This window comes from Acomys minous (genome assembly GCF_964271855.1).
Source record: "Acomys minous genome assembly, chromosome: 15".
In the NCBI taxonomy this organism is placed as follows: Eukaryota; Metazoa; Chordata; class Mammalia; order Rodentia; family Muridae; genus Acomys; species Acomys minous.
The window spans coordinates 92,129,967-92,155,722 of NC_140497.1; the positions used below are offsets into that span (position 1 = coordinate 92,129,967).

General features: G+C 38.4%; 2 protein-coding genes across 2 annotated transcripts in view; both read left to right on the forward strand.

Annotated features, from left to right (window-relative positions):
- The window catches only part of LOC311585490 (olfactory receptor 6C74-like), a gene marked incomplete at both ends in the record, with an annotated part of 128,373 nt that extends 111,386 nt beyond the window's left edge, over nt 1-16,987 (forward strand). The window contains one exon of the mRNA XM_084760711.1: nt 16,115-16,987. Within this exon, the coding sequence (XP_084616837.1) occupies nt 16,115-16,987 (873 nt within the window). The remainder of the gene's footprint in view (nt 1-16,114) is intronic.
- LOC311585466 (olfactory receptor 10C1-like) lies at nt 9,416-10,382 on the forward strand (the record flags this gene model as incomplete). The annotated part of the gene is made up of 1 exon (XM_084760683.1): nt 9,416-10,382. The coding sequence occupies one exon, from the start codon at nt 9,416-9,418 to the stop codon at nt 10,367-10,369; it is 954 nt and encodes a 317-aa protein (XP_084616809.1). The 3' UTR covers nt 10,370-10,382.
- Nucleotides 16,988-25,756: the final 8,769 nt, after the last annotated feature.

The window sequence follows — 25,756 nt, forward strand, 5'->3', positions numbered from 1 at the left end:
TATGGTCTAGTAATAATATTTAAAAGTGTAACCAACCTTGGGGAAATGATCTCTGGGACATTGAAAAAGGTACTGTTAATTAGCCAACATTTTTTCCCAAATGAGACTAAAGATTGTTTATAGAATTAAATATGCCTTTTTAAAATTATAACTACATATCAATACACTTCAGAATAATGGTTCTTTTGTTATGGAACTCATGGGTATTACAAATATGGCTGTATAAAGACTATGTGAAGAATATATATTTTAACTTTACTGTAACATTTTCACATTTATTGTGGGGAAAAAAATCAGACTCAGTATTTATGTAATTTGTAGCACTTACTTAGTTTTTTTTTTTTTGTTTTGCTTTGTTTTTTTGTTTTTTGGGGGTTTTTTTGCTTCCAAATTATAAAGGTTTTAATTATTTTTCAACAGTGAATATTTTTCAAAAGCACTCTTACTACTTGGCATGACAGTCACAATCCAAAAGCCTAACTGTTTCACAGTCTACTAAGGTTTTGTTTTCAACATTAGAATGTAAGATTGGAGCCTCTCATCTCATGGAATTAGTTGTTGAAGCATAGATTTCAACCTTTCCAAAGAAATAGGTTAAAGTTACAATTCTTGTTTTCCCAACACACTAAGGAGGAGTGGACAATTCAGAAAAACAGCAGAAAGCATATTCTCGGGGTCTCATCTGAAAGCATCCTTTCTCTCCTCCTCCGCTGTTGACACGTGTTTCTCAGAAACAGAAGGAAATGCCTCCTCAATCTACTCAGGGTTGGGCAGCACTGTTGTAGGAAGATTTTAACCAGAGACATACCTGACGTGGGGTAACTGGGATGGGGAGGAGCTGTAGTCACTGTTTCTGATATCTTTCTGTATCGCACTTACTTAGAACATGACGTTTAAGTTTTATTTTAAACGCCAAATAAACTTTTCCAAAACTAGTATATAAAATAACATTTAAACATGGAATGTGTATGAAACATAGAATGCTACTGTGGCTAATTTAAAAGTATCATCTAATAAATATTGATTATTAGGCTATAGTTATGATGGTAGTGTTATCTAACCCATTTTACAATCAATAAAGACACAGACACCTGATGTATTTTAGAATGAGCTTTACCTGGGGCCAGGCGGGTCTTACCTCTTAGCTGTTCTCCTTTATCTCCCAGTCTCCATCCCATTCCATCTGCGTCTAATAATTTCTATTTGGGCTACCTCCCATCCATAATCCCAAAATACTTGCTAATGTCCTCCATCTTTTACCATGATGAACGTCAGAATTCCTCCTCTGGTATCACGTGGCTCTTTTCATATCCCATGATGATTCTCTACTTCTTCCTGCTCTGTCCCATCTTCTCTCTGCCGAGATCTTCTCTGTCTTCAAAAGCCCATGAACCTTGGCCATGCCTATCCCACTTGCCTGCTCCGGCGTGTTTGCTTTTTGTTGGCCAAATAGGAGTAAGATTTTAGGCAAAGTTACATAGCAATACTTGGGGCATATTAAAAGACAGCAAGCAGCGATTAGCATCAAAACGCATCAGACCTATGTATTAGATCTAGGGTATATATTCTTGTGATAAAATTAGACTAGTTTTTTCACATGAGCATTATTTGCATAAATATACAAAATTCAATACCATTGAATTTAAAAATAACCGTATTGGTGAGTAACAATAAGGACCTTGAGATGAGGAGTAGATTCAACAATCTATGTTTTCTTCTCTCCTCCCTCTATATTTCTATATCCCCCTTTCCTTCTTTTCAGCTCCTATTTCCTTACCTTCAAAAGAAAGATAAAAGAAAAGAGATACATCCCTGAGTCAAACCCAGTTTCCTCTCTGTAAAAGACCCATAATACATATAACCTACTCCCACTAAAAATAAGCATCTGTAGACCAAGAGAGTAAACCGAAACCTATCCAACGCCTGGTAGTGGAAATGGGACTTCATTCTCTTAAGGTTTCTTCAGGCTGATTTATGGCGAATAATTCCTTTGAAGGGCTCCCCTGAAAAAACTGGGGAGAATGGTTAAGTAAGCCAGGGATAACATTTGTGGTCCATTTTTCAAAAGTTATGAAATTCCAGGCCTAATAGGAGTCCTGTGTGGGACAGTCTGAACTGCTGGACCAATTGGGATCAGAAACTTTCTACAATACTGTCCTGGCAGCTGTCCTGTTCTGATGGGTAACAGCAACTGATGCGCCTGGAGCTGGAACATGGAGGATGAAGGTGTCAACATCTAGCTTGCTGAGAGGAATGAATTCTGTCAGGTCGGAGCCAACATCAGTGTCCAGTTGTTTTGTTCTGAAAACATAACTTCTCACAAGCATTATACAGTTCTAGCATTGTGATGGTATGAGATGTGCAGGATGTACAGAGCAATTAAGGCTGTTTCTCTGCTCATTGTATGAGCAGAAGTAAGGCATCTGCACATCTTCCTTCATGCCATGCTAAGATTGGCCTCTAACTGTAAGTCACAGACAATCTGTGACCAACATGAAGCCTCATCTGTGCATAAACCTTTGTATATCAGCCAGACTCAGAGCTGTTCCCATGTAGTGGGATTAGCAATTTTAGTTACCTGCTTGTTCTGCAGTTTGAATTCTTTACATCCTGACTGAAGGCCCCCCTCCCTCATCACCTCATGATCCCATCCCATTCTCTAATCCCCTTTCCCTCCCTCCCAGCGTCCTTAGCAAGGGGAACCCTCCTTCCCTAACATCTGACCTCAGCTTATCCAGTGTCCTCTGTACTACATGTAACCTTTTCCTCTGTGGCCTGGCAAGGCCACCTCGCCAGGGGAGAAGTAAACAACATTAGGAGGCCTGAGTCCACATCAGAAATAGTCCCTAGTCCCCATATTGTAGGACCCCCAAGGAGACTGTGCTGCCTGTCTACTACAGCTGAGCAGGAGGTCTAAGTTCACTTCCCACATGGACCTTGGTTGGCTCATCAGTCTCTGTATTGTAATGTGGTTAACCTGAATTAAGTGGCTAACATCTGCCTATGAGTGAAAATATATCATGTGTGTCTGCCTGGGTCTGAGTTATCTCACTCAGGATGATTGTCTCTACTAGTTCCTTTCACTTGTCTGCAAATTTCAAGATTTCCTTGTTTTTAGTAGCTAATTAGTATCCCGTAGTGTAAATTTACCACAGTTTCTTTATGTATTCTTCGACTGAGGGGCATCCAGGTTGTTTGATTCTGGCTATTACAAATAAGGCTGATATGAACATAGAAGAGCACATGTCCTTATTGTGTGGTGGAGCATCTTCTGGGTATATTCCAAAGAGTGGAATAGCTGGGTCTTGAGGTAGCCCTATTCCCAGTTTTCTGAGAAATTTCCAGATAGATATCCAAAATGATTGTACAAGCTTGCACTCCCACCAGCAGGGAAGGAGTGTCCCCCTTAGTCCACATCCTCACCAGCGTGTGCTGTCACTTGAGTTTTTGATCTTAGCCATTCTGATTGGTGTAAGATGGAATCTCAGGGTCATTTTGATTTGCATTTCTCTGGTGACAAGAACATTTAGCATTCCTTTTAGTGTTTCTCTGCCAATCTATATTCCTCTGTGCAGAATTCTCTAATACTGAGCCCCATTTCTCAATTAGATTATTTGGTTTTGTGGTGTTTAATTTCTTGAGTTATATATATATATATATATATATATATGTTAGATATTAGCCTTTGGTCAGAAGTAGGGTTGGTGAAGATCTTTTCCCAGTCTGTAGAATATCAGTTTGTTCTGTTGACTGTTTCCTTTGCCTTACAGAATCTTTTTAGCTTCATGAGGTCCCATTTATTCATTGTTGACCTAAGAGCCTAGGCTGTTGGTGTTCTGTTCAGGAAGTTGTTTCTTGTGCTAATGAATTTAAGTATCTTCCCCCACCTTTTCTTCTAATATATTTAGGGTGTCCAGTTTTAAGTTCAGGTCTTTAATCCATCTGGACTTTAGCTTTGTGCACAGTGATAAATATGGGTCTATGTGCATTTTCTACATGTAGCCATCCAGTTAGACCAGCACCATTTGTTGAAGATGCTATCTATATATAAGGCAAAATAGTTAAATAAGGTCTTCAAAAACCTCATAGACCTACGCAATATGGTATTTAAAGATGTTTTTATTATTCTGAAGATTCTTTGACAACAAGACAAGTTAACTCCTGGCAATACCCAGCCTGATTCAAAGAAGATGATGAACATCAAAGAACCGCCTTATGGGGTTGGCTTCAAATGTGGCAAACAAGCCACTGGACAAAATGTCCTTGTTTCTGCCACAGACAGAATTCTGTCTAAAAATGGGCAAGTTTAGATGCAGGTAAAGTCAATGACCAAATTCTGCCAAGACAGAGTGAGTAAGTCCTCAATAGTTCCTGCCTCACAAATATGTCTGTCAGATATATTGGGCTAGAAGGGTGAAGATGATGCTCCAATGTAATAAAGAGTGTTGGGTGACTGTTCAGGCAGTAAACGGTCTTAGTAATTTTTTTCATTTTGGAAGCTGCTAACCTGCACTCCAGATTCACTCAGGTATTTATGTTTTATCCCTTCTCAAGTCTCTGATCAGGTTGAAGACCAGATAGTTTAGTCTTTCAACTAAGCTAAGTTGGTTAGGGTTAAGATGTTTTTACATCTAGACAGCTGTTTTAAGTTAATAGAGATGACATATGATAGATACTAATTTTCATTCAGAATTTTAGACTCAACAAAATAGGAAAGATGTTTACTTCAAGATTGCCAAATACAAATAGTCAAATCACTATTAATGTAACATTTATATTATTCCTGATTGTTTTGTGGTTCTTCCTGTTGTATGTAGACTATTTTGTTTATGTGTGCTAACATTAATGTATCTGTGAAAAAGAAACAATAAAAATGGAAAAAAAGAAAAGGAAAGAAAAGAAAAAAAGAGATTGCAGCTTCAGGAGTTACTAAGAAAAGGTTGAACTGCTTTGTTGATTAAATGGCTAAAATGTGGATTATAAAATTGTCCAACCTGGGTAAACTGGAAAAGTCTCATCTCCCTAGTAAAGCCAATGTTTGAGAGGATTGGCAAAAATGAACTATAAGATAAAATTTTATTATATAAAAATCTACTTCCCCATACGACAACCATCCAGAAGACCTATTTTCCATCAGTACTTAGTGAAAGGTTGTAGTTAGTATTTGCTATTTTGTGGGTTCTTCTTTTTCCTACCTTTTATATTTCCAGTTTCACCCCCATCGTTAGAAGGATAGAGGGGAGAGAGAGAGAGAGAGAGAGAGAGAGAGAGAGAGAGAGAGAGAGAGAGAGAGAGAGAAATCCATGAATCTAATTTCTTTCCTTTTGTTTCTTCTTTGACCATGGCTACTAACAAAATGTAACCGACCTCCCTAAATGAGCAACAACCAAAGACCCCACCTATGTACCCTCCGAAAAGTTCCCAGAATTCCAAACATCACACAGTGCCAATAAAATATCTGCAGCTGGCAAAACTATGCTTCTGATAGAGCAACAGACAAATCGTAGTCAGGTGACGCAGACAGTCTGAAGCAGCTGCACGTCTCTACCCCTAGGATTAAGATGAGAGTACACTCTTACAATATTTCTGTGTTTTTAAAAGAAACCAACATTCCAGAATTCTCACTGTAAAGAGATTTATGAAATAGTCCTCGCTGCTCTTACATCTCTACAGACTTATTCAGTTGGGAAATTTAATTAAATGCACATACCCAGATCCCAGTGGCAGAGGTCAAGGGTCTTTACTCAATTATTGAAAGAAAAGTGTTATTTTAATGATAAGCAAAGGCAAATACACAACCAGAATACTCTGATGAAAATAATGAGTTTCTTATACCTAAGAAAATGGTAATATAATTGCAACTCTGAGTAGGCAAAGGAAGTAGAGTTTTGTATCTTTTGTGAATACTCATTGAAATGTGATCTCAGCAGAGGACCACTGGTTGCAGAGGGCCCATTTATGGTTTCGAATCAGCTTCTTTACTCAGCCTCCTCTGTTTGTGCTGATGGGTCCATCAACACAGTAGCCATAGTGGTAAAAATAGAAGTATATCAGGAAAACACAATGTGGATTTATGATTGTCAAGTTTAGCTGGTTTCGTCCACTGTTCTCTTATCTGCCTGCAGTGCAGAACAATTAAAAAAAAATAACATAAACAGTTACATGGAAGAAGAATGATTATTAAATAGCTTCCTCCAACACAATATCTGTGTTGTTATTGAGTAAATGTTGACTTTTTGTTACAGATTTGTCTTCTCCACAAACAATGTCTGGGTCCAAGATAATCTTTGTTTGCTGTGAGACTGCAGTACGTACCAGTGTGACATTTCAAAAGAGCACAAGTAGGTCCCCATTCATAAAATTCACCGGCCCTAACGCAAATCCCACTACCTGAAAGCAGTTAACTGAACAGGAGAATGGCCTTCTAAAGTTACAGTGCCAGCTCAGGTAAGTCTCAGTACATAGGACTGCAGCCAAGTGCTGATAGTGACTGTATGGTCTCGGCACCAGCATCCAACAGGAACTACCACCTTCTCTCAAAACCAGGACTCTTCAGCACAGTCAACAAGTAGGGATGAGTGAGTGTTTCTCTTACTTTCCTTCTAGAAAAGGTTTTTAGTTCCTGTTTCCATAACTTTAATTTGTACTGGTCTAGAAGACTTATTCCTCTTTTTATTTAAGGGAGTGCTGTTTCTAGTAGGAGCTACAACAGTGGCCCCATTGAACTGGAAATTACAACTGACAACTAAGCCAACGGGCAAGGAGTGAGTTAGAGGACTTCCCTAAGATGGATCCAAACTACAAAGAAGAAATTATGTTGCTATTCACAATGTTAATAAGGAAAGAGTGTGTCAAAAACACGAGAGATCTAAGGTAAACAGGACATTAAAAAACTAAATCCAGGAAAGGCTTTGATAGCCTTAACTGTCAAGAATGAAGGTTTGTGACAAATTGTCAGGAAAAGACCCACCTCCAGTTGATATATTTGGTAAAAGCAAAAGGAATATGGATTTGGCATAAAGATAAGTGCATCTACCCATAATGGTCACTTGAGTAGCTATAGAAAAAACTGTATTGTTACAAGAAATTTCTCTACATTTTAATACCCCCTACTCTCTCTCTCTCTCTCTCTGTCTCTGTCTCTCTCTCTCTCTCTCTCTCTCTCTCTCTGTCTCATATATATATGTATATATAGTATAAACACACATATATGCATATATGCATACATATATACATGTACACATATATATCAATTTGTGTATTTAACCACTCATGCATCTTCTCTTCTTGATTCATTCTCCCCCTTGAGACTTCTCTCTTCTAAAACCTCCAATATTTGATTGCAGTTGGTAGTTGTGGAAAAAGTAGGAAATAGATCTCTTTAAAACAATACTTTCAAAGTTGGCTTCTCAACACTCCTTTCTTTTGTTTTTGTTTTTATGAAAAGAACTTAAAATATTTAAGCCAGTGGAAAATATGCACTTTAACCAATCATAAGCTTTAGATTGAAAATATTGTAATTATTTTATTATTTATTTATTTGTTGTGTGTGTTTGTGTGTGTGTATGTATGTGCTGTGTACATATGACTATGTATGACGACTTCCTTACCTTCCACCAATTAGGTTGAAGGATTGAACTCAGGGTGTCAGGTTATCACACTAGATGTGGTTACCCTTTGGGCTAAGATGCCAGACTCTAAGTTGTTTATTCCTTAAGAGAAACAAGTTGCATTAAAATGTATCAACCAGTTCAATGGGATGGGATGGAAATGTCTATATGGGTTGTTTGGACTCCATATGTATTCTAAACTACACCAGCCTGTACTGCAAAGATCTTAATGGTAACTTTGTAATTGAGCTTCATAAAGATTGCTATGTCACAGCCCTTAGAGTTTCAGGTAAATCATGGGCATCGGTTAGAAACTTTTAGTTTACTGTATTTTAAATGAAATAATTGATAACAGTAGATTATCTCTGGAAACATACCAAGAAAACAAAAGCCAAATTGCACAATAAACATGGCTTTGTGTTGTTTTTTAAACACAATCCTCCTGAGATTAGCAATTACACAATATGGGGATATAATCCCTATGGTCTCTCATAAAAATAAATTCTACCTACACTTTATGATGTCATTTGGCATGGTAGAACACTTACAACACCAACACCAATAAGAAGCTTTCTTTCCTAGATAGCCATTCTAGTCACAATATCTGAAAAGGCTCACTAAAGTTTAAAAGGAGATCCTAGGTGTTTTTGATGTCTGCGAATCTTACTTGTCTAATCATTAACATATCCTACTTAAGCCAAAACCAGATTGTTATGTAAATAAATATTAAGTGAGTGGCTTTAAAATACTTTTTATTTCTGTTGAATACTTAAATGGACCATTGAGATAACTGCAGAGATCTGAAAATCAGAAAATGATACTTTCTAATTTAAATTTGTTTTATAATTGAAACACTTTCATATGTCGATTGTAAAACAGCTGCTTGTGTGACTTCAGCCTAACAAGTCTCATCTGTGCTACCTGTAACCTCTTCCTCTGTAGCCTGACATGGCCATCTTGCTAGGAGGAAGTGATCTAACCTCCGAAAGCTACTAACATGCACTCCCGGCATACTCAGGTAATCAAGATAATTTCTTCTCAAGTCTCTAATGGAGTTGAAGACCAGGTAGCTTAGTTGTTTAGGGGTTAAGATGTTTTCAGGTCTAGATAGATGTTTTAAGTTGATAATGACAAGATGTAATGGAGATTGATTTACATTCAGAATTTTAGATGCACCAAGATAGGAAAGATGTTTTCCTCAAGGCTGCCAAGTACAAACAGCCAAAGCACTGAGAATGTAACATTTATATAATTCCTGATTGTGTCATGGTTCTTCTTGCTATAGGTAGTCTATTGTATATATGAGTAATAATATAAATGTTTATATTAAAAATTTTAAAAATGTTTAATAGAAATAGTCTGAAAATTAAAAAAAGCCACTTGTGTGCATTACTAGGTAAAAATTGAAAATCTTAATTTAGATGCCTTTTTTATACAATTTTCTGTGAAAAGAAAAACAAGACCCACAACAGAAATGTGCACCCACCTGAGTGTGTTGTTCACCCACTGAATGGGTTGTTCACCCACTGAATGGGTTGTTCACCCACCTGAATGGGTTGTTCACCCACCTGAATGGGTTGTTCACCCACCTGAATGAGTTGTTCACCCACCTGAATGGGTTGTTTACCCACTGAATGGGTTGTTTACCCACTGAATGGGTTGTTTACCCACTGAATGGGTTGTTTACCCACTGAATGGGTTGTTCATCTCACCAACATTTAGCTGTCTCTGCTCTCTTATTAGCACACTGATAGTGGGAGTATACCATTGCTGAGGTCGCCCGTGGCTGCTGACCGCGTCCATAAATGTCTGACTCTGAGCTCATGAAGAACGGAAGCCTGCCCCTCTGCACTGAGTTTACGTTGGTGGCCTTTTCTTCTCTGGCAGAGCTGCAGCTTGTTCTCTTCTTCGTGTTCCTGGCCGTCTACTTGTTTACCTTGGGGGGAAACTTCATCATCATCTGTGTGATCTGGGCCACCCCTTCCCTGCACACTCCCATGTACTTCTTCCTGACCAACCTCTCCTTTCTGGAGATGTGCTACATCAGCAGTGTGGTGCCTCAGATGCTGGTGCACCTGCTGGTGCAGCCCAAGACCATAAGTGTGGGAGGCTGTGCAGCTCAGATGTATGTATTCACCATCTTGGGGCTGACAGAATGCTGCCTTCTGGCAGCCATGGCTTACGATCGCTTTGTGGCTATTTGCTACCCACTGCATTACACTCTGCAGATGGGCCCTTCTGTCTGTTTGAAGTTGGCTGGGGCCTCTTGGATGACTGGGATCCTGGTAGAATCAGCTCAGACCACCTGGATCTTCACTCTTCCCTTCTGTGGAGCAGGAACGATTCAGCACTTTTTTTGTGACATCATGCCTGTGGTGAAGCTAGCTTGTGTGGATACTTCCCAGAATGAAATTGTGCTATTTGTTGTTTCTCTGATCTTCATTATGAGTCCCTGTGTCTTCATTCTGTGCTCTTATGTCCGCATTATTCTAACCATCTTGAGAATGCCCTCAGCAGCGGGAAGACACAAAGCTTTCTCCACCTGCTCTTCTCATATCCTGGTCGTTTCTCTTTTCTATGGCACTGCCTTGTTCACTTACCTGCAGCCCAAGAGTTCGCACACTCCAGACACTGACAAGGCTACTGCTCTCATGTACACTGTGGTCACCCCTGCTCTGAATCCCGTTATCTACACTTTGAGGAACAAGGAAGTGAAAGAAGCCTTTCAAAGGGTGACACAGAGGAAACTTCTTAGATAAATAGACTAGTTCAGTCCCAGCCACTGAAGCTTTTGCCACGGCCAGGGTTTATCTTTCAGGTGTTTTTTTTTTTTTTATCATTTCTCATTGTTATTGAAGACACTTATCTATGCTTTATAATTCTCAATGTAAACAACTAAAACATAACATATAGTAGGATCATTTATTTGTTTAATCATTCATTCATTCAAAACTTTTTCTATGGTATTTGGAATTGAACTCAAGTGTAAGAAAGTGTACTGCTATCTAACTAAATATATTCCTTTTTTATTTTTTAATTTGAACTTTCAGACAAGCCTTGAGATTACTCTATAGCCTATTTAGTACTTGGATCCATGGTTTTCCTACCTCAGTCTCATGAAAATCTGGGGTTACTAGCACCACTAAATCTGGTTTATTCAAATTTTCAACTTTGCATCAGTGTGTCATGGCTACCACCATTTTCTAAAATTGTTAGAAGTAGTTAGTCATGGAGCAGAAATATTGTAAAAAGAAGGAGGAGGAGGAGGAGGAGGAGGAAGAGGAGGAGGAGAAGAATCCAGTAATGTATTTCCCTTCAGATCTAGTAAGTCCATGCCTCATGCCAAGAATATTTGTTTAAAGCTTGATCCTAGAAGGTTAAGAAATCTCATGTCATTGCATGCTCACTGTTGTTAAGTGCAGATTTATGGAAATAACCATGGATTCCTGTAAGTGTAAAGTGTTTTGATTTGAACTTTGGAGATGGTAAATTGAATTGGAGGGATACGTTGTGAGTAAAAAATAGAAATAAACTAAACTAACATAATTGATATACTTGTATTTGATATTCACAATATTAAAGAAGATGAAGGACACATATGTATGATAAAGAATTGGCTTGTGTAGCAGTTATTTCTGGTTGTCAACTAGACTACATCTGAGGTTAACCAGAAACAAGCCTGTGAGGCATTTTGGGGTGGTTTGTTTTTGTTTTTTTAATTAGCTGGGGCAGGAAGACCTAGCTTAAATCCAGATCACTTCAAGTTGGAATACCCACCTTTACTCATATACATTCTTATGATGGATTATTTAAAGGATTAGAAGAAGGAAGCTTTAGCTCTTTGCCTCTTTCCCTGACTCTCCTTACAAATTCATTTCTTCACTGGTATTAGAGCCCAACTCTTTGTGATAACAGCAGGCTGAAGACCAGGTGAGACATCCAGCCTTACAGACTGAATAAGTACTAGATTCTTGGACTTTCCCTTGGGAGAAAGGTTTGGATAGGTTGGATCACAGCCTAAGGGACACACTTATAAATCAAATATATAACTGGATGGAGAGCACAAATTTAGATTCTCCCCCTTCCCCCCCCACCCTTTCATCATATCTGTCTGTGGGTCTCTCCACCTTCTCCAGTCTCTTGCGGGAGAAAGCCTCTCTGATGATGACTGGGAAAGGCACCAACCAGTGAGTAAAACAGAATACCATTAGGAATCATTTCCTTTGATTTGTTCTCAGTTGTGTTTGGCCTGTTCTAGGTTCCTGGCCATCCAGGCTGTGTGGGTCATAGGCTCTTTCTTGTAGTGCAGGCCTCATTTTAAGCCAAACATTGTTGGCCACTCCCACAAGCTCTGTGCCATCATTGCCCCAGTAAACCCAGCAGGCAGGACAGGTTGTAGGTAAAAGGGTTTTGTGGCTGGGTTAGTGACCAAATTTCTCTTCTGTAGCCTTCACAGTGCCTTCGCCTGCCAAAGAGTTTGAATGTAAGGGGGAAGGTTCCAAGTCTGAACCAGCTCGGCTTCTCTATCCTCAGTGGGCTGTGAGGAACTTCTCAGAGTCGATTCTATTTCCCCTCCCCAGGGAGCTCATGCTCCCCTATAACTTTTCTCTTTCCCTCACCTCTCAGGCTCTGTGGATTGCAGCCTAACAGCTAATGCTCACTCACAAGTGAGTGCATACAATATTTGTCTTTCTAGTCTGGGTTACACCACTAGAGATAATTTTTTTTAGTTGTACCCCTTTGTCTGCAAATTTCACATGTACCATATTTTTAAATGTATACTTCAGTTGAGAGACACCTAGGTTATTTATAGGGTTTTTTTTGTCCTTTATGAATGATGCTGCAATGAACATAGTAGACCAAGTGTCCTTACGGTAGGATAGAACAACCTTTGGGTATATGCGGAAGAGTGGTAGAGCTGGGTCTTGAGGTAGATCAATTAGACTCCCCATTTTCTGAGGAACTCACACACTGATTTCTTTTTTTTTCCTTTTTTATTAATTTATTCTTGTTACATCTCAATGGTTATCCCATCCCTTGTATCCTCCCATTCTTCCCTCCTTCCCATTGTCCCCTTATTCCCCTCCCCTATGACTGTTCCTGAGGGGGATTTCCTCCCCCTGTATATGCTCATAGGGTATCAAGTCTCTTCTTGGTAACCTGCTGTCCTTCCTCTGAGTGCCACCAGGTCTCCCCCTCCAGGGGACATGGTCAAAGGTGAGGCACCAGAGTACGTGTGAAAGTAATATCCCACTCTCCACTCTACTGTGGAGAGTGTTCTGTCCATTGGCTAGATCTGGGTAGGGGTTTAAAGTTTTAAGGCCTGTATTGTCCTTGGCTGGGGCCTTAGTTTGAGCGGGACCCCTGGGCCCAAATCTGCCAGTGGCTGTAGAAGTTTGCGCTTCTAATCCAATAGAGGAACGTCCTCCTGGCTTTATTTTTTACTCTTGTCATTCAGACAAGTGTAAAATAAAATCTCAAAGTAGTTTTGAGTTGTATTTTCCTGATGACTCAGGATGTTGAACATTTCTTAAGTCTTTCTCAGCCATTTGCAATTTCTCTATTGAGAACTCTGTTTTTAAAAATGCAGATTGTCTGGGGAGTACATTTGGATGACATAAAAAGTGCTGATTCCTGGGGAAATGTTGTTATGAGTCTCAAATCCTCATGAGAATTTTTATTATCTCTTTAAGTATTGATTCAGAAAGTGAGCACATGAAGACTTCCCAAGATTAGGATGGATTCATTTCATATGGCACTATGGGCAGTAGGTAGAAAATTATTCAATTCATGGACCACATTACTACAGTAAAAAGAGGATTTAAAAATAAAATCTTGGAAAACAGTACCTAAGAAAATTGTTTACAAGATTGTCTTAATAGGTGAGAAAAACACATCATGTATTGTGGTTTAAAGTCAGGTGCATTCAAAGAGGAGTTCAGTGTCTGTGTTCATATCAGCCACTTGATTGAACAGTTGATTGAACAGTTTAGTATAAAGATACTGGTCCAAGTACAACTGTGTTTATATATCTGACTTTTTATGGTGTGTGTGGGGGGGGGTGTGGGTGTGGGCGTTGTATGTAGTGTGTTTCTGATAACTTATAGTACTTTTTAGACATTTTACAGTTAATTGGGATTCATAATTATAAAAACATTTGCAAAATTTAAACAATATTTTCCACTAGGTACATTAAGTTAATTTTTAAAGTTTTTCTATGAAAAGGTTGATATGTTTTCATCACCTTTAAACTATAATTCAGAGAAAATAAGATGAATACAACCTTTGACTGTTGATAATTACAACTAAAACCTTTTTCCATTTCAAATTAATCTGATACTCATAACGGGTGATACAACTAAGGGGAACTTGTAAGAGATGCTTTCATGACTCTCTGGATGTAAGGGAATGTCCAATAACAGTGACGATTTTCTGTACCCCTGTCTGCCAACTGTGGCTTTGTCTTGAACTTGGCTTCAGTTCTCCTCACTATCATGGGATTTCTGCTTCTCATTCTAAGACCTGTCATAGAACCCAAATAGTTCCTGCAAACATTCTTTTTATTTTCTGAGACAGGGTTTCTCTGTGTAGCCTAGGCTGTCCTGGACTCACTCTGTAGACACACTGGCCTCAAACTCACAGGGATCCATCTTTTGCCTCCCTGAGTGCTGGGATTACAGGTGTGGACCACAATCCCAGCCTCTGCAAACTTTTCTTAATATTATTTGAAACAAGTTTGGGCTTTCTTTGCACTTGATATCTTATTTTATTTATCTGCAACCTCTCCTAGGAATAACATATACATTAGAGGGGTAGTAAATAATCACCATAATATCCTTAAGCATCTGTGTGTCTGATGATGAAGACCCTAGGTAAGAAGTTTTCCCAATAGATAGATTTTACTACTTTTAATACTAGATGCCCAACCTTATAGCCACATAAATCTAAGCAATTTTGTTTATTAATAGTGCCATTTCAATATATTTAGTTATCTACTTCTACTTGCTAATATCTTTCCTCATAGTTTCCCATCTCTTTTCCCTTCTCCTGTGCCCCTGACATTCTGTCTTACCACCAAACCCACAGTCTTACGTATGCTAGTCACGCACTCTGACACTGAGCTATATCCTGAATTTCTTAATTTTTCATTAACTTGAGATTTTAATATTACTGTGAGGAAAATACATATCCACTAAAAATGAGTAAAATTTGAGTCATTATTTGATTGCTGCAATGTGCTTTTTAAATTTACCAAATAATTCTCCTCTTTTGCAGGTCATGTATTCATATTGTCAATCTCTTCATAAGATGAACCAGAAAAATGTAAGCTTTAGAGGTTCACAAAAAGAAGTTTAAAGATTTTAAACATCACATTTGCATCATATACATTATGAATTTATGAATTTTAAACTATGAATATTATGAATTTAAAATTTTACTCTTCAAACTCATTTCCCATTTCTGAATATCCTATAACTTATATGTATACAAATTTTTTTATCCTCTCATTTTACACAACTTTCTAAAACTGTATTCACATGTTTTTCCTCGTCCAGTGTACCTGTAACTGTAATTTTCTTGAAATCACAATGGTTTACTATAGACACTGATAATATCAAACTGTTGCTAAAGAAGTGGTATTAGAAGAATGTCAGCAAAATATAGGGTGACAACAGAAATCAAAGTAATGAAAATAGTAATAGAAACTGTAGATAAAATTACTTCATTTATTTAATTCAATAGAAACTCTAAAAATTACCTCAATAATTCATTCTCAATGTTGAAATTACATCTTCCCCTTGAAAATAGGGAGTTGAAAATTAGATATTTCAGCTAAATGAGTTTTTAAAACTGGAAAGGTATATTGACCCTGGGGAGAATCTCTCTCTCTCTCTCTCTCTCTCTCTCTCTCTCTCTCTCTCTCTCTCTCTCTTCTCTCTGTTCTCTTCTCTTCTCTTTTGATCCTTTCCCTTCTTTTTCAATATAGACTTCTATATTCCAAGATAATAACATCACTGAATTTCTTTGAAAATAATTAATATTGTATTCAATTAAGCTTCCTTAAGAGAATAGGAAATATGGCCGTGTTGTATGCTCAAGAAACAAAATAGCTTTTCTGTCTTCTTGTGTCTTTAATTTCCCGATAATATAGTCACCTAAAAGAGATAAACAGATAACACAGTTATATAAGTTATTCACAAGTATAATTATAAAGTAACACTTTGTTTTCTGCTTAAATACATTAACCAAGAAACTACTATTTCCCTGGCATAGACCTCCTTAGATCATGGATTAGTAATATTCTGTCTAAATCTTCGCTTTGGCAATGCTGACGGTATTTTTCATCAAGCTGTGTCACTAGTATAGTTCTGTAGTGAAAGCTTCTTCCCAAACCCTTCTCTCTTCAACTTGGACCAGCTAAGAGTCAGAGCATCACAATGAAGAACCATACGAGGGTGACAGTTTTCATCTTGGCAGGCTTGACTGATGACCCACAGTGGAAAGTTGTGTTATTCATCTTCCTGCTTCTTACCTACATGCTCAGCGTCACAGGCAATCTGACCATCATAACCCTCACCCTGGTGGATACTCACCTGAAGACCCCCATGTATTTTTTCCTTCGGAATTTTTCCTTCTTAGAGATTTCCTACACTACTACATGTATTCCCAAATTGCTTGTTACTATGGCAACGGGGGACAAGATCATTTCTTACAACAGCTGTGTAACTCAAGTGTTTTTTGCTTTCCTGCTTGGAGCATCAGAATTTTACTTGCTGGCAGCCATGTCCTATGACCGATATGTAGCCATCTGCAAGCCCTTGCACTACATGACCATCATGAACAATAAAGTCTGTGTGCAGCTGGTCCTCAGTTGCTGGCTTGCTGGATTTTTTGTCATCTTTCCACCGCTCCTGTTAGGCTTGGATCTTGACTTCTGTGCCTCCAACATTGTTGACCATTTCTACTGTGACACTACTCCTCTCCTGCAGCTTTCCTGCACAGACACACAGCTCCTGGAGATGATGGGGTTTGTCTCAGCTTTGGTGACCCTCTTACTCACGTTGGTCATGGTGATCATATCCTACACCTACATTGCCCTGACAATTCTAAAAATCCCTTCAGCCAGTCAGAGGAAGAAGGCTTTCTCTACATGTTCTTCTCACATGATCGTGATATCCCTCTCATATGGCAGCTGCATCTTCATGTATGTTAAACCGTCAGTCAAGCAGAGAGTGTCTATTTCCAAGGGAATTTCTGTGCTCAATACCTCAGTGGCTCCACTTCTGAATCCTTTTATCTACACCTTGAGGAATCAGCAAGTGAAAAAGGCATTCACTAATATGATGCAACGGATTGCATCTTTCTCTAAGAAATGACTGTTCTGTTTAATTATATGAAGGAAATGAGGAAAGGAGATTTTAATAACTCCAGTTGACCCTGAGATAAGTCTGGTTCAATATCCTCTTATTGTTTTGTTACTCATGTTCACAACTCTAAGAAAGTTTTTCCCCCTAGGAAGCTAATTTTATGTATTTGAATATCATGGAATTAATTAAATTTATGGCTTTATATATGGTAGACAACATACTACTATTGAGCTGTGATCTCAGTTGTATATAACCTAAATACCAAAAGACTTTTTCCCTACAACTCAGTTTCCTCTTTCTCTAAGAGGGAACTAAAAGGAATTGCTGTTATTTTTCTGGCATCTCTTTTATCCTTCAAAATTCCAGCTTTGATTTTAGAATTTGACTCAATTATAGAGAGATTGCCCAACACGAATGAACCTGATTTTGATCCCCAACCCTACAAACCATAGAGAAAAAATGAATATTCAAATTCTTCTTAGTCAATACTGTAAGATTCCTATTTATTTTATATTCTACCTAGTGCATTGTTTAATGGGAACATTATTGTGCTACTCTGTATTTGCAATAATTTATAAACAAAGCAAAAGTATTACTTAATATTTATTTTTATTTAGATCTTTCTAATTATTGTGTGTACCTCATTCAAAGAAATTAAGGCCTACCAAGATGGCTCAGTAGGCTAGAGTCCTCACTGTTTATCCTCACTATTTGAGTTTGGTTCCTGAACCCACATTGTAAATGGACGGAACTACTTCTCACAAGATCATATCTGATCCTCAAAAGTGGTGCTATTTTCTTTTATGTACACATAGACTCACTGACAAAATGAATAATTTTTAAATTAAAAGACTTAACTTGAGTTAAGTAGCAGGATTTATCCATTAGTGTGGTTGCTCATCTTTGAAACATACACACACACATATATGTATATATACACACATATATACACATATATGTCATATAAGCATATGTGTATAATTATTCTTAAATGTTTTATTGAAATAGTCATTTATTTTAAGAGTAAAGTTATATTTTTGTTTTAGAAATATTTCTAGCCACATCTAAAAGGAAATTTGTTAAATCTTGTTCATTTTGAATACCAGTAATAAAATAGATATTGATGCTTTTAAAATTTAAGAAGCTTACTATATTCTTTGAGATCGTGAGAGATGTTTTGTGAATGATTGCTAAATAAAAACAATATTGACTCTATCATTTTCAAAACTTGCTTATCTGATGTATATTTGAGATATGAGTCTGTGAGACACATAAGCAGATGGACAAAGAAGGAAATGTACACATGTGTAGATGTTCCATTCAGCTTGTGAAACAAAGACCATTTTAGAATCAAGTCTTCCTCTTAAGTAGAACTCTTAGCTGATGGTCAAAATCCACTGGGGACTCCAAAATTAATTAGTCTGTAGTTATCATAAATTTCAAAAGGTAAATAGACAGTTACACTTTTGCAGGTACACATCTTATTCCTGAACTACTTCATAACATGTTTTTCTATGTTTTAATTTTCATGTTGCAGATTTAAAAATGAAAATCTGGTTTAATTGTTAAAATTTTCATTTTAAAATCAAATAATTGTTTCATTTGAAAGTTAGAATGTTTAAACGCAAACCCAACTTCTGAAAGAAGTAATTTTTTTCAAGATACACACGTTTGCTTCTCAAAGCAAAGAGAGATGGAGTGGGGTGGAGCCATAAGATGAACTTAGGAAATGGTATTGCTTCAGGACAGCAGGTATGACTTTGTTCTTAGGAAGAGTGGTAGTTCGTGGAGTATTTTTTTTACTGTACTTCATGACTTACACATGTTGCTTTTAATATATATTTACTCCTTCACAATTAACATTTCCTAAAGTTTTATCGAGTTTTGTAAAAGAAGTTATACTACATTTTCACACTTTTAAAAACATCTTATAATGTCTCAGGAAGTTAAGCCTGTGTTATTGTAAGATCTTACTATGTGTGACTAGTTTTACTAGTGATATTTTTTTCTCCTGGTTTTTTATGAAATAATAGTTTCTGTGAGATAGAACGTTGATATCTACCTGAGTTCGAAGTCAAGAAATCAAAGCTCTATGTTCTTCTTTCTAGTTGAGCGCATCTGGACTGGCAAGTAACATGGAACTTCTGTAGAATACCACTCACTGTGCTTTTGCCAAGTCACTCGCTTTCCTCACATGGTCCTGGTAAATATTTTTTGGCAGTCTTACTTTCTCACATTACGGAAGTATAGGTTTACATAAACAGATAGCATGGTGACAATACAGTAATTTAGGATTGTGATTTTTCTCGTTGCTGATTCCAATAGACAAACACAGAGGCAGCAATGCTACTCAGGGAGATGCAGATACTATATATATATATATATATATATATATATATATATATATATATATATATATATATATATATATACATACTAAGCTGTTTGGAAGGCGGCCAAGCAAAGGATCAGCACTGACCCATGTCGGTAGAATCAACAAGAATATTAAACTCTCACAAGCTGGAGGAAGATTTGGCCCTTGGTAGAAAGCTCCGTGCATAACGGTCTGTAATTCAGGAAGCTGGGCCACAACTCTCACTGGCAAAGTCTTCTGAGGGCTTCTGTGTTAGTCTAAGACACATAAATGGAAGTCCTGCTGACCTCTCATGTCTCCCATAGTGCACAGACCTGTCACTCTGATAGGAAATATTGAGACAGTGTCTGTCCTGCATGATGGTACTCAGCCCCTGTCTGGCTCTGCTCCACATTAGAGCAGATCTCCATCCCATAGCAGCCAGGCCAGAGCCCTGTCACTGCAGACCCTGTCCACAAAACCAGGGTTGGTATGGGGCCAGGGCTCTTTCTTTCCTTGTGGAATAAAGACTGAGCTCTTTGGTCTTGAAATCTTCTTTGAGAGAAAATATGTCCAGATTGTGGTCAGGGGGTGTTCTTTCCTAAGCTACTCCATATCCTGTAAACAATAGTTTTTCAGACACTTTCTCTGAGAAATTGTTTTAGGAGCAGCTTTTGATTGTTTTGAAAATGGAGAATGTCTCTGGACATGGATAGAGAAATAAACAGAAACACATTGTCTAAAACCACTCAAATGGATTGGACTGGGACATGGCTTATTCTTGAGGATAGAAAGAGCATCACTCTGTGACTGTGTCAGGATTAATTGAGAGTATAGTAGCACCTGAGAACATTAAAATCTTATCAGAGCAGCTATACACAATAATCTTATAACACTCCAGACCACACAAAGTATGTATTTCCTTGATTTGACTGAAAAAGAGGTGAATAACTCACACTGAAATAGCAATGGAGCTCCACCAGCTTCTCATTTGATTACCCTGAATGAAGGACGAACAGGATTCTTGAGTCGCCCTGACTACCCTTCCCTCACATGATTTCACCTGTTTCATTGTTATCTGTCGTCCTCCTATACCCCAATCTGGATATGCTGCAATCTGTGTGCCTTTTCTTCTATCTAAAAAAGTCTATCCTTTTTCAGATATAATCATCTCTACACTTACTAAACCTAGGACATATTCACATGCAACCCACACACACAGACACACACACGATCAGAGAGTTAATATTATGACTGGGATAAAATCAATGCTAATTCACCTCACCATTATTATCAAGATGGTTAAAACAGCTGTACCTTGTGATTGCATTGTGTTCCAATATTAGTTTAACATTGTAGAAATACACAAGCATCTCTACTCTGATATCTCTCTGGGTTCCTACTCCTACTTTGTTCTGTCTCTTCAACTACCACTGTCTGTTGTATTCCCCTTCTTACTGAAATTGAATCATCCTCCCTTGGATCCTCCTTGTTACCTAACTTCTTTGGGTCTATGCAATGTAGTATGTTTATCCTGTACTATATGGCTAAAATCTACTTATAAGTGAGTATAAACCATGTGTGTCTTTCTGGATCTAGATTACCTCACTCAAGATGATCATTTCTAGTTCCACCCATTTGCCTGCAAATTTCATGATTTCCTTGTTCTTAGTAGCTGAGTACAACTATTCCATTGTGTAAATGTAACATGGTTTCATTACCTATTCTTCGATCAAGGGACTCTAGGTTGTTTCCAGATTCTGGCTATTATGAATAAAGCAGCTATGAACATAATTGGACAAATGTACTTGTATGTTAGAGCATCTTTTGGGTATATATCCAAGATTGGTATATCTGGATCATGAGGTAGAGCGATTCCCAATTTTCTAAGAAAGAACCAGATTGAATTCCAAACCAGTCATACAAGTTTGCACTACCATCAGGAATAAGGGTGTGCTTCCATATCCTCGACAGCATGTGCTGTCCCTTGAGTTTTTTGTCTTAGCCATTCTGAAGGGTGTAAGATGGAATCTTTTTGAATTGTGTTTCTCTGTTGACTAAGAACGTTGAGCATTTCTTTAAGTGCTTCTCCACCATTTGAAAGTCTTCTGTTAAGCATTATTTGTTTAGCTCTGTGATCCATTTTTTTAATGGGGGTATTTTGTTTGTTGGTGTTTAGGTTTTTTTTTTTAAGTTCTTTATATATGTTGGATATTAGCCTTTTGTCAGATGTAGGATTGGTGAAGATCTTTTCCGAATCTGTAGGCTACCATTCTGTTCTACTGACAGTGTCCTTGGAGGTCAGACCTGGGACGAGCAGGGTGGAGACAGAAGGCCTGTAAAGAAAAGAGAAACTGTGGGCAAGGGTTTCTCTGTGACAAGCTTCTGGGAGGATATGAGGGAGACTCTATCAGAGAGTCCTAGTATCAGAGGCCATGAAGACTGAAGAGGCCACCCTCTAATTAGACAGGACTCCTAATAGGGGGAGGGGAACACCAACACACCCACAAAAACTTTGGCCCAAAAGTTACCCTGCCTACAAGATGCGCAGGGATAAAGATAGAGCAGATGAGGTTGAGGCGATGTCCAGCCAATATCTGGTCAAACCCAAGACCCACCCCATCGGAGACAGCCAATGCCTGACACTATTAACAATACTCTGATATCCTTGAAGACATGAGCCTAGCAGTGTTGCCCTCTGAGAGGCTCCACCCAGCAGTGCTTTGAAACAGATGCTGAGACTCCCAGTCAAACATTGGGCAAAGTCTTGTGGAACTGTGGGAGAGGTAGGAGAATAGCACCTGGAGGCAATACAGGCTCCGTAAGAAGACCCACAGAGTCAAGTAGCTGGTGCCCAGAGGGGCTTGCTGAGACCAAACAAGGACCTAGCATGACCTGGATGGACCCAGGTCCACTATACAGATGCAGCCAACGGATAGCTCAGACATCATGTGGATCTTCTAGCAATGGGAGTGGAGACTGTCCCTGACATGGACTCTATTGCCAGATTTTTGATCACTTCCCCCTGCTAGGACTACCTTGCCAGGCCACAGGGGAAGAGGACGCACTGAGTCCTGATGTGGCTGGGTGAGCTGGGGTGGATGGGAAGGGAGGCTCTCCTTTTCTGGGGAATAGAGGAGGGAGGAGGAGGGAGGAGGAGGGAGGTTGGGATTCAGAGGAGAGATGGAGGCTACAGCCAGGATATAAAGTGAATAAATAAATTAATTAGTAATACGAAAGAAACACACAAGCATGTTGATCTATGTGTCTGACACATGACAACATAGAACTGAGTACACCTTGTGTGATGGCTATTTTTTGATTTTCAACTTGACTGCATCTGGAATGAACTAAAAACTTAGCCCATTGGACAGGCACACCTGTGAAGGATTTTTTCAGTTAATTGGGCCATTTGAGAAAAACCACCTTAAATCAAGATCATTCGGCTCACCTTAAATCTAGATTATCTGGCTACACCTTTTGATGGAGGTCCCTATAAAGTACAAGGTAGAGTGAAGTTGTTGCTCTTCTCCTGTTTGCCCTAGCTTTTGCAGGGACTGTGATTCCTTTGCTGGTATTAGAGCCTACTTCTACTTGAAGGGGTCGTGTAAAGCAGCTAAGACTTTACACTGTGAGAAAAACCAGGGAAGGCCTAAGGTGCAGCCTAAATTGTAGCAGAGGCCTCTGGATTTGAAGGGATCATAGAAAAAAAGCTGAGAGACAGAACCGCTGAAGAAAGTCTAGGAGAAAATATTGATAAGAGGGCAGCATTAGTTGCAGTGTAGACCGTAGCATATTGGAAATATTAAGCCTGCATAATGACACAGCACCGCATGTGCAGTAGAGCCAGCTTGAGCCTATGCAATGCGGATGCTACAGATGTCAGGACTGGGAAAATGAGCTTGTTCAATCCCTTAGGTGCTCAGAACATCATGAGTCCCAGATTTCACTGAACTTTTAAAAACACTGGTGGAATTGTCCCTTGTTTTAATATAAGGGAATCTGGACTGAGAATAGGTTTACATCAGATTGGTCTGCAGATGAGATTATGGAACTTTCTTAGTGGTCTTTCAGGGGATGGCTCACCCATTGTAGGTGGCGATTGCCCCATCAGGAGCCCTGGGTTGTGTAAGAAAGCAGACTGTGGGGAGGGGCAAACTCTATTCCTCCAAGGCCTCTGTTTCTGTTCCTGCTTTTGCTTGTTGCTTGTAATGTTAGATTCTAACTTGTAATCCAAACAAACCCTTTCCTCCCAAATTACCTTTAGTCATAGTGTTTGTGACAGTAAAAGAAATCATACTAATACACTAACCTCAAATGTTTTAGCAAAGAACTGGTCTGAGTAGATTATTTATTATTGCCTTATGATTTTTCATAAAAATAGAGATTAAAATTAGTCTGATCCTTTCTCACGTACTCTGGTGCCTCACATTTGACCATGTCCCCTGGAAGGGGAGACCTGGTGGCACTCAGAGGAAGGACAGCAGGTTACCAAGAAGAGACTTGATACCCTATGAGCATATACAGGGGGAGGAGGTCCCCCTCAGGAACAGTCATAGGGGAGGGAAGTAAGGGGAAAATGGGAGGGAGGGAGGAATGGGAGGATACAAGGGATGGGATAACCATGTAACAAGAATAAATTAATAAAAAAATTAGTCTGATCTTTATATATACTCAAAAATTGGTTGTAAATATACTTTAGCAATTTTGAGTTTGTTTCCCCCAAATTTCAGCACTGTACCAGTTTTCTTTCCCTCACAGAAAGTCAACTAAATATAATGTTACTGAGACTAAAGGTCTTGTAGGCATAAGTATAGCAAAAGAGTTTTCTTGTGAAATCCTAAGGAATTGTTTTTATTGTTATTTTAGTGATTGTTTAATTATACTATTGTCTACTGGGAGATATCGAAATCATGCTGTGACTTTCTCAGACAGCGAGAGAATAAGATACTTCAAATTGAAAGATATTGAAACATCTAAACATTATTAACAAAAATTGACTCTATATTTTAGTCTGTAATCAAATTGATATCTTAATGTCATCTATCCATCCTTCCAAATTGCACAATGGCAACAGTATATGTGTAAAAAAATGTGTGTGTCAAGAATGTATGTGTAAACATGATTAATATTGACTACCCCTAAAATTTAAAAATATGATACTAATATAGAAGCATTTGCTTATATGCAAAAATATGATAGTTTTTCTCATCACATTCCTATCTTCTTTATCAAAGGCTTTATTAATACTGCCTTTCCAGTGAGGTGATCACTCAGGTTCCAGGCCTCAGGGTGATGAGAGTCAGAACCTGAAGTTTTTTATAAAAGAATCACAACAGCAAAGGATGTACCCGAATATTTCATATTCAAAGTCTAAACATCAGTGAAATGAAACACTAACTTAATATACTAATTTCCTATGGCTGGGCAACATGTGTGCATTCTTTCTTCTTTGGGGAAAAATGAATGTTTGAGATTATAAATGGCTTTTCTGCTTCCAAGATGAGACACACAGCACTTATCCGTGCACACATAAACTTGTGCACATGCAGCATTCATGCCTACCCCCTCTAAACCCCACCTCTCGTCATGAAGGAGGGCTCTGACTTCTTACAGTTCGCTAAAATTTTTAAGCATATTTGTTAAATATATCACAAGAGGGAAGCCAATAATAGCTGTTGGTTTAAAAGGGTATTGAGAGGTTCAAAAGAAAACCTCGAAAAATAGTTATTGACAAAACGTGAAAAAGGAAATGGATGCTCATAGATCTGGAATGTAACGGATAAAATGTCAGGGGGACCAATGAAATGTTTCCATAATGTATACCTCTTCTCCGAGCTGGCCAACTCTAACCCCCACCACGTCACCACAACTAGATATAACAATTTGCACAAACTTTTCGATAGTCCTTCCACTGACCTCCAAATGAGAGAGACCATGACAGCTTTTGTCCTTTGTCTTCAGATATTTTTTAAATTGTGTAATGAACTGAATGCGGAATTCACTGAAACTAACATAATGTTTAGTTTTGTTCCTTAATTTAATTTTGAAAATTTTTCACATAACATTTTGTTCATATTCTTTCTCCTCTCCATCCCCTCCCAAGTATGTAACATATGTGGGGAAGACCTTTGTACTTGTTTAGATATTTTTTTGTTGTTTTGGTGGGGAGGGAGTGAAAGTAAGAGCCACATCTTGTAAAGAAGACTGAGCCACTAGTGGCAGAGGAGATTAAGTAGGTGAGGAGATCACCATGGCCACTTACAGGCACCAACTTTTTTCTCTACTTGCACTGCCCACCGTACATCCCTACTTCAGAGTCCCCTTCCCCCCTCTCCTCTCATCCCTTCGTGCCCCCTTCCCCAGATCCACTGCTTCTCCGTTCCCTTCATAAGACAGCAGGCTTCCCAGGGATATCAGCCAAA